Source organism: Triticum urartu, chromosome 3A, assembly GCF_056163025.1.
Source record: "Triticum urartu cultivar PI428250 chromosome 3A, HENAU_Tu73, whole genome shotgun sequence".
Taxonomy (NCBI): Eukaryota; Viridiplantae; Streptophyta; class Magnoliopsida; order Poales; family Poaceae; genus Triticum; species Triticum urartu.
This window is the reverse complement of record NC_141875.1, coordinates 688,430,154-688,440,114: the sequence shown is the minus strand read 5'-3', so window position 1 is coordinate 688,440,114 and position 9,961 is coordinate 688,430,154. Positions and strand designations below refer to the sequence as shown.

General features: G+C 45.4%; 2 protein-coding genes across 2 annotated transcripts; both read right to left on the bottom strand.

Moving 5' to 3' along the window:
• Positions 1 to 1,165: 1,165 nt before the first annotated feature.
• On the bottom strand, positions 1,166 to 1,759 carry LOC147981641 (F-box protein At5g18160-like). Its single transcript, XM_087516028.1, has one exon. The coding sequence runs from the start codon at positions 1,757 to 1,759 to the stop codon at positions 1,166 to 1,168; it is 594 nt and encodes a 197-aa protein (XP_087372154.1).
• A 3,534-nt stretch (positions 1,760 to 5,293) lies between these two features.
• On the bottom strand, positions 5,294 to 6,193 carry LOC147981640 (uncharacterized). The gene has a single exon (XM_087516027.1). It carries the CDS (start codon positions 6,191 to 6,193, stop codon positions 5,294 to 5,296), a length of 900 nt encoding a protein of 299 aa, XP_087372153.1.
• Positions 6,194 to 9,961: the final 3,768 nt, after the last annotated feature.

The following is a 9,961-nucleotide window of genomic DNA, read 5'->3' as shown; positions in this document are numbered from 1 at the left end:
CGATGTGCGGCACGGGAGACGTGGACGGTGGCCGGAGAGGACAGTCGCAAACCGCAGAGGCGGGGTCAACCATGCTGCGCATCTGGGACTGCAACTGCCATGAGGATTTGGGGGAAGAAAATGGATCGGAAAACGTTGCAGGCATGGAGGAGAGATGCGATCCAACGGTGTGTGCAGATTAAATCGTATGGCCGCGCGGTGAACAGCAGAAATTTTGGCCGGTTGACCGGCGCCTAGTACTCTTTCGTAAACAAATATGCCCCACCATTACGTGAAAGGCGTCATCATTCAAACCGTCCAAAATCTAAGATGCTTGTCAGTTCTTTTATTTTATTATTCTATTATTATTTCCTTAACACATTTTCCTTCAAAAGTACACTATTCCGGAGATGAACGGATGAGGCGAGGCGTGCTTTTCATGTTCTTGTGAGGATACAAAACATCCAGGATGCTAAGAAGCACCAGCGCACTGAACAGCCTTCTGAATTATTATTATTATTTGGCAAACTAAATTCCTCATTATATTCCCGCGTCAGTGGGAATAAATCCCAGAAGAAAGGACTCAGGGTTACAATAGTTGGCACAAATAAAATAAAAAATTACAATCATGCCACCAAGCACGAGCCTTCAGATGATAGGTGGAACACTCACAACATAACTCTATGATGTTTGAAAGAAGGTATGTGGAACAAGAGTTTGTTTGAGCTGAAAGTGAGTAGGATCGACATTTTTGCGATGAAAAGTGGCGACCAACTTGCCATCCTTGCCAACATGAAATAGCCACTCGCCAAATTTGATCAGCACAAGCAGCTCATCATCCCCTGGCACGACCACCAATTTCCACGGCAACCGGCTGTCACACCTGTCGCACTGCATCCTTATCTGTTGAACCGGCAATTCAATCCGGCAATTGAAGGTCCAAACCTCCCTCTCGAAGTCTTGCAACAACCATATATCAACAGTTTTCATATAATCAACGATGGCCATGCCGAGCATGCCGTCCTTCTCAAACAGGTTAGCGCAATCAGTAACAACCGGAGAACACATCTCCCGGACCGACTCAGATGTGGTGTTGAACACATATATCGTTTTATTTTCGCTCTCAACATCCGTTGGGTACCAATACAGGCTACCACGGAATAGCACATGAGGATCCAATTCGAGATTAATCGCATCTGTGCCTTGGGGGCTGGCCGGAGCCCAGCGCCAAGACGTAACTGCCAGGTGTCGGCTTATGGTCTGCGTCAGGGCTGGACAAGTAGAGAAGTACTCTGTACTCGCCGGTAGGGGAGTGAGGGTACATTCCTAGGAGCGTCCATTTATGACCGAGATACAATGGCAGGCGAGCATACTGACGAGTCGTCGGATTGCAGACGAAGAACTTGGTGCCGTCGATGCAGAGGATGAGCATGCCATCGCAAGAGGCAACCAGATTGAAGAAAGCGAAGTCGTCACCCAAATTCAAGAAGTTTTGGCCACATATGTCAAAGGACTGAAACTGGTCCGCGGTAGCCCGGGTTGGCCGATGGTCGAAGATGTCTAACTCATCGCCATTTTCAAGTAGGGGAAGGATACGCTGGCGGGCGTGATGGGCGAGGAGAAAGTCGTGAGTGGAGGTGGCCCTGCGCCAGGCACGGCAGACGGCACGGCAGCGAAGGAGGGCTTTGGGAGCTAGGCGGACGAGGATCTCCCATATTACGATCTCATCCGGGAGGCCGCGAAGGGAAAGCATCGCTCCTGCTCGTGCGGCCTTGTTCATGGTCGTCTCCAGCTGAGAGTTCTATGTATCCGCCCCGGCCGGGAACTAAGCAAGAGGAGTTGTGACGGCGGCGGATCGGGGTAGGCCCTTCTCTTTCACGGAATATGCTGGCTTCCTCCGGCGAGTTTTCTTTCTTTCGATCTGGGTGATTACAAGGGTCGCATACACCGATATATATAGTCCAGAGAGGGTTAGTCCATAGCCTATACATATGTCGTGTTGTATCCTATGCGGACTGGTGATTATTTTCGTGTCCAAACCGGACACGGACACAACACCACACATCGTGATTTTTTTTTTTGAAACTCCATAACTTTATTCATCAAATGATAGCCAAATCGTTTACAAAGAGATGAAGAATAAAGTCAGGGATGTTTTCCCATACTTCAGATTTTTTAACTCTAATACATTGTTTTGCTAATGCATCCGCTACTGAGTTGGCCTCTCTGCTACAATGAACAAAGGAGATATGAACAAATTGCATTGTCATTAGAGAGCACTCAGCTATAATAGGAACTGCAGGTCCCATATATGCATTAGGATCCGAGACTGCCTCCAGCGCCATTGTGCTATCCGATTCGATCACCAGTTTGGTACAGCCCAAATTTGCAGCTAAATTTAGTCCACACCGAATAGCAATCATCTCTGCTTCTTCTACATTGGGAACATGTGCTAGTAACTGAGAGGCTGCGCCCAGGAACTGACCCTGATCATTGCGTGCAATGACTCCACAAGAACCTGAGAGATTCTCCATAGTAAAGGATGCATCAACATTTATCTTTACCATTCCCACATCTGGTTTCTTCCATACCTGGTCCCTTTTGCGCACAACATATTTTGGAGTATTAGCCCGGACGAAATTAGTGGCTAGAACCTGTATTGAGATGGCCGTTTGTTCTATCGTTTGGGTAGTTTCCCCCCTCGTATACAGTCTCCTTTGCCACCAGATAAACCACATTGCCACCAAAATGAATTCGGGTGTTGGGATGTTATTTACCTCCGTATGTATCTGGAGCAAAGCATCAAGGTTCATCGAGCCCGAGCGATCCTGCACGATAACTTTGTCGATCTCAGCCGATAAACCCAACTTTTCCCATATTGCATGTGCTCGAGAGCATGTGAACAGGCAATGTTGGATGTCCTCCAATCCACAATTACAAAGCGTGCACTGTGGCATTAGTGGAATATGCCGGCTGGCCAGCACCCCATAGCAAGGCAACACTCCCTTCAACACTTTCCATCCAAAATGTTTAACTTTCCCTGGTAACCTTAACTTCCACAACTCTTTCCATACTCCATGATCATTTGCACTTCCTTGGCTATTCCGGTTAAAGTGTCGTCCATACTGGTTTTGAAATTCAATGTGATATGCCGATCTCACCGAGAACGTCCCCGACCTTGTATGGTGCCAAGCAACAAAGTCCTCCACCACTTCAACATTAAGATGGATCCGTAAGATTCTGTTTACATCAACAGGCGAAAATACTTGCTGAATGAGATCCTCATCCCACTGTCCCGTGTGAGGATCAATTATCTCCTGAACTTTTGTTAACATGATGCCACCTCTGGGTGTGATCAACTTCCTATTTGCACTTGAGGGAATCCAAGGGTCATCCCATAGATTGATGTGTGAACCAGATCCTACCCGCCAGATGCATCCTCTCTTGAAAGTATTTATTCCTTCGACAATGCTTTGCCAAGTAAACGAAGCTCCCTTTTTTGGACCAGCCTTCAATATATCTCCACTTGGATAATATTTTGCGCTCAAAACTCTTGCACACAGGGAATCAGGGTTTTGGAGTAGACGCCAACATTGCTTTGCTAACATAGCAAGATTAAAGCTGTGAAGGTTTCTAAACCCCATACCACCCCTTTTCTTTGGTACACACATTTTCCACCACGCAAACCAATGCATTTTCCTCTTTTCCTCTCCATCTCCCCACCAAAAACCTGATATTTCATCGGTAATTGACTTACATATTCCTTTCGGCAGCTTGAATACAGACATAGCATATGAGGGGATTGATAGTGCTACTGCCTTAATCAGGATCTCCTTGCCCTGAATTGAGAGGATCTTTTCTTTCCACCCTTTCAACCTCTTGCATACTCTGTCCACCAAGTGCTGAAAACAGTCACTTCGGTCCACACCAACAATTGTTGGTAGACCAATATATGTGTCTGACAAGGCTTCGGTGAGGATATCCAACATAGCACATACACTTTCCCTGTCATTTACTCTAGTATTAGGACTGAAAAAAACACTGGACTTTGGGGTACTTACTCGCTGCCCTGAACATTCACAGTATATGTCCAAAATTTTCTTCAGTGTTGTTGCATTCTGAACTGTTGCATTCATCAGGATCAAACAATCATCTGCAAACAGCAAGTGTGAGATAGATGGTGCATTTCGGGAGACTTTTACTCCTTCCAAACCACCAGTTTCTTCCTCATGAGCCAGCATACTAGAGAGTCCTTCTGAGCAGATCAAGAATAGATATGGTGATAATGGGTCCCCCTGCCTCAGGCCTCGGCCTGGAAAAAAATCCTCTGTTTCTGTGTCATTAAATCGAACTCTGTAGCTCACTGAAGACACGCACTCCATGATGAGCTCAATCCATTGTTCATGAAAACCCATCTTCGCCATCATTGCATGCAAAAATCCCCATTCAACTCTGTCATATGCTTTCAACATATCCAGCTTAACTGCACATATCCCATTAGATCCATGGGATTTCTTCTTTATTGTATGAAAGCATTCATAAGCAACTAGCACGTTGTTAGTTATTAATCTGCCTGGTACAAACGCACTCTGAGTTGGTGAAATTACCTCGGGCAAGATCTTCTTCAGTCTGTTTGCTAGCATCTTCGATATAACTTTATAAACCACGTTACATAAACTTATAGGCCTGAATTGGGTTATCATTTCGGGGCTATCAACTTTCGGGATCAACACCACATTTGTTGAGTTCCATCCTTCTGGAATCTTTTTGTTGTTGATAGCGTCCAACACTTCCTTCGTGAGTTCCTCTCCTATAATGTGCCAAAATCGCTTGAAGAAAATAGCATGGAGGCCATCGGGACCCGGGGCCTTCATGTCACCGATTTGAAATAAAGCTTTCTTCACCTCTTCCTTCGTATAAGGAGCAGTTAGCATGTTATTCATCTGTGCAGTAACCACAAGTTTAACTGTGGACAACAACTCATCATCCATTATCCCAAACTCTGAGTGAAAAAGCCCCTTGAAATACTCAAGAATCAATGGCTTGAGGTTATCATTACCCTCAACCCAAGAATTATTATTAATTTTCAACTTATTAATTAAATTACGGCGTCTACGAGCAGAGGCAAACTGGTTAAAAAACTTAGTATTGCGATCACCACGCCGTAGCCAGTTCGCGTGACCACGCTGGGCCCAGTAGATCTCCTCTTGCTCTAAGAGGTTCTCAATCATCATTGTGAGATCTTGCTGTTTTGCTTTTACTTCTGCATTATACGGCTGCTTCATGAGCAACTCAAGCTCCTGTTGAGCTGCTCTCAACCTGTTCCTCGGCCCTTCAAAACCTTTCTGTCCCATTCATGCAGTTCCTTATGAACGGCGTTTAGCTTATCCTTGGCAGTAGGTCCAAGGCCATGAGTGACCGCCTTTAGCCACGCCGTTTTGACGATCTCTTCGACTGCTTCTTCTGCTAGCCAACAAGCTTCAAACTTTCTCCTGTTTATTGGCCGATCTGCTGCTACTCCTGCCAAGTGTTCAGTATCTAGACAGATTGGTCTGTGGTCAGATTTGCCCATCTCCAAATTACTCAAGCCACAAAACGGATGCATCTCCATCCATTCTGCATTCGACATAGCTCGATCTAGCCGTTCACGTAATCCTCCTCTGAAGAAGGTAAACTTGTCGCCATTGTATCCAATATCCTCTAGAGAACAGTCATTCAGCGCATCCTGGAATAATTGCATCCTGGCTTGCTGTCTGGGCGCTCCCCCCTCCTTCTCTGACGAATACAGGATTTCATTAAAATCTCCAATCGCCACCCACGGGAGGGTGGACTGTGCATGGAGATCCCGCAAGAGCCGGTATGCTATCTCCTTATTATCCCAACTAGGCTCCCCATACACACCAGTTAATCTCCAAATTTTTCCATCGTTTTCCACAACTGAAACATCAATGCAATGGAATGTGGTAGTCCGGGAGTAGATCCTCGCCTCCTTCTTCCAGACTAGCAACAAACCCCCCTTCCTGCCATCAAGACTTGGCGCTACAATCTTGTGATCCATCCCCATCCTTCTCATCAGAGCTTCTGCCTTCTCTTCATCCAGATGCGTTTCAGACAGGAAGAACGCATCCGCCTTATGCCGCCTCTGGATATCCAGAAGCGATCTAACTGCCGGGTCACCCAGGAGTCCCAGACAGTTCCAACTAATGAGTTTCATTGTGCCCGGCGACCCTCCCCGGAGGAGGTCGCCGATACATCAGTTGGTACCTCTGCTACTGCCTTTAATCTTTTGTGATCATGGACTTTCTGAGGGGTGCTCATCTGCGTTTTATCAATCCGTTCATCGCTCGGATTCTCCAAAAGCAGAACTTTATCAGTAACAAAACCCGCGGGAGGAGTGGCCGCTGGATCTGCTGTACTGTTGATTCTACCATCTTGTGATATCAGTCGTTTCCTTACGCCTAGGCTAACTGTGCCATCTGGTAGTGATTTCTCCTCCCTCACCTCCATGCTTTCATACTCCTTCGGATTCTCTTCGTTCGTTTTTCCATAGTTCCAACCACCTCCGTTCGTGCCACCACTGGGATTCCCCCTGGGGGCCCCTTTGCTTGATGTACCACGATCATTTTTATCATCATAATTCACCAGGAGCCAGTCCCCCCATTCACAATCAGCCGGAACGTGAATGCCATCACCGCACTCCAACACCTGGTGCCCCAAGAGGCCACAAAGATCACAGAAGTCTGAGAGTTTTTCATATTCCACAGGGTATTTCTTGCTCTCTCTAAGCGTGAGCGGTACAAACCGGACAAGTGGCGTATCAAGCTTCAGGTGGACTCTTGCTCTCAGATACTTCGAGGGATTCAGCCTCCCCTCGGTAACAACCACTCTGAACGGAGGAACTCCCACTTTCGCCGCTATCTTTTCTGCTACTGACGTCTTCTTCATCAGTCCTTCGGGGATCCCCACGATCCTCACCCAAGCCGGAATTCTATCTAGCTTGTACTGCCTGACATCAGATATGCCATCATATTCTTCCATCACCACTGCTGCATTACGGAAGATCCACTGGCCACCTCCCATCACACGATTCCAGTCTCCAAGGCACATGAATTGCGCCAAGAATATGTTGGGCCCCTTCGTTTTGAAGAACACGCCTTGCGCCGCCGCCCATGCATTACGCAGTGTTTTAAACAGCGAGACATGGCTAAACGGTTTTTGAGTATGAACCCTAAACACTGCTATCCATCGGTTTTCCGCTATAATCTCATCCACTTCCCCGGATAGATCAAGCTCCTCTTCCTCCTCCCATGGAGATTCAGCCCCTGAAATTTGTCCCCCAGGATTGTAGCCCCCGATCGTTCCTGCGAGTTCTGGCCTGTAGACCCGCTCCCGCCTCCCATAGGAGATCCTGATTCCCCCGTATTTGCCATGCGAATCCTTGCCGAGCTCGAGAACAACGAACACCCTCAGCTAGATCAGTCGTAGGGGTTCCCTCACATAGAGATCTAGAGATCTCGTGGGTATTTTTGGAACCCTAACGGGGCGCCGCAGGGGATAAGGGGAACCCTAGGTGAACCTAGGGGATACTATTTGGTCGTACGTCAGACGTCCATATACACCACACATCGTGATTAATACAACACGCTTGGCCACCGCTTGCGTGTACATGTGGCTGCGGTGCACACACATGGAAGCGGTGCAGATCGGCCTCGAGGAGTCCAAAATGCTCTACCGACGGAGTCGGACCGAAAGCCGAACAAGGATAGGATCCGGCCTAGAGCAAGCGCATGCATGATCGCCAAGCTCGTGTCCCGGCCGTGTGCGGCGTGTTCCACATGGAACCGAATCGAACATGGAGAACAAACAATTTTGTAGTCATGCCTCAAAAACAAACTCAACCAGCAACTCTTTACCCTCCTTTATTTGACGGTGCCTGTATGGGAGAGGATTTAGGGCACATCAATGGCGGGGGCACGCAGATTCTTTGCCATCGATTTGCGCCAAGATTTACATATTTAACGATGTATAAACATATTTCTATTTTCACATTTAGGGTTTGTCTATATCGCATCTAGATGTGAGATATTATCTCACATTTAAGATGATGTCATCCATATTTGTGGTCCTATGTTTGTCAAGTTCCTTCCATTGATTTTTTTTAATTGTCCCTCGAAGCTGCTATTTATTGTTTGTTTCTTTTTCTTATCTGGCTCAGTTTTTGGAAAAAAAGAAACAAAGAAATTTTGAAAATACTTATATTTTTTAGTGCGAACAAGTTTTGAAAATTCTGATTTTTTTTCTGAAAACATGAACACTTTACCAAAAACACATTTTTTTGAATATGGGAACATTTTTAAGATTCCCAAACATTTTTTTAAAATTCGAACATTTTCTATGAAAACATTTGAATTTGTGAACAATTTTTGAAAATGGATACATGTTTTGACATTCATAAAAAATTCTTATAAAACTTAACTTTTTTAGGACAGGATGAACTATTTTTAATAATATACGATGAACGTTAAATTTAACAAACTAATTTTTTTAGTGTATGGTGAACCTTTGTAGCGTTTTATTGTGTATTTGTATCCGCTGATCGTCCTGTATGCCATTTATACCTTGGCCTTGCATATATGCTTGTACTAGTACGTACCTTGACATGCATGCACGTGCACAGCACATCTAAGGATCAACTAATGCATGTATTAGTGTGATGACATGCCCATAACAAAAAGAAAATTCAACATTCGGAAAATGAATTGTTGGGCTTAATCACATAAGAGGCAAAAAAATTAGCCTTATTTACGAGTTGATGGTGGACTTACAACTGAGGCAAAAAAAATATTAGACTTACTTGTGAGTCAAAGGATGGATTTGCAAACTGAGGAAAAAGATCAAAGAGCCCAGTTTCATGTCAATGGTGGACTTGCAACTCGGACAAGTAAAAAGATTGGTTGATCCTTAAATAAAAGGGTCGGCCTTGCTGCAGGTCTCTCCCAAGCGAGTCTTGGCTAAAAAAATATAGTTGTATATATTTGCATGAGTGAAAAAATCAGAAAGGAAAAAATAACAAACAATGAATTTGCATATCAAGGACGGACATGCAACTCAGTCAGGGTGAATTGTGTATCGAGGGTGTACATGAAAATGGGTCAGGTTGGCTGAGTTGCATGTCAAGGGTGGACATGCAATTGGGGCCGGACGAGTTGCCTGTCAAGGTTGGACATGAAACTGGGCTGGCTTGGGGCGATTTGCATGTTGATGATGGACATGTAACTACGACAAAAAACACGTGGAGCCCAATTGCAAGTTAGTGTAGGACTTGCACATGGGACGAAGAATAAAAAGGACAGCCTACTCACAAAACAAGGATGGACTTGTAACTAAGGCAACAAAAATAAAGGGTGAAAAAAAGCATGATTGCAAGTAAAGAGTGGGCATGACACTAGGAGCGGAGAACAAAAAAAATGGCCAATGCTAGTTCAAAGTCGAGGGTTGACTTGCAAACTGAAACAACAACAAAAACCGAGCCTATTTGCGTTGATGGTGGACTTGCAACTCACATGAAAACAAACTACGTATCAAGTTGCGAGTTGATGGCAGACTTGCAACTGGGACAACACAAAAAATTACGAGACCGGTTGCGAGTCGAGCGTGGACTTGCAACTGGGACAACTACGAGTCTAGTTGCAAGTTGAGGGTGGACTTGCAACTATGATGAAAAAAATCTACAGGCCCAGTTACGAGTCGGGATGGACTTGCAACTAGAACAACTAAACAGAAGTACGATACCAATTGTGAGTCAGGGATGAACTTGCAAGTGGGACAACTACAATCTACGAGCCCTAGTTGCAAGTCGAGGGTGACTTACAACCAGGATAAAAGACAAACTACAATCTCAGTTATGAATCAAGGATGGGCTTGCAACAAGGATGAAAACAAATATCGGACCAATTGCGAAAAAGGGTTGACATGCAACTGG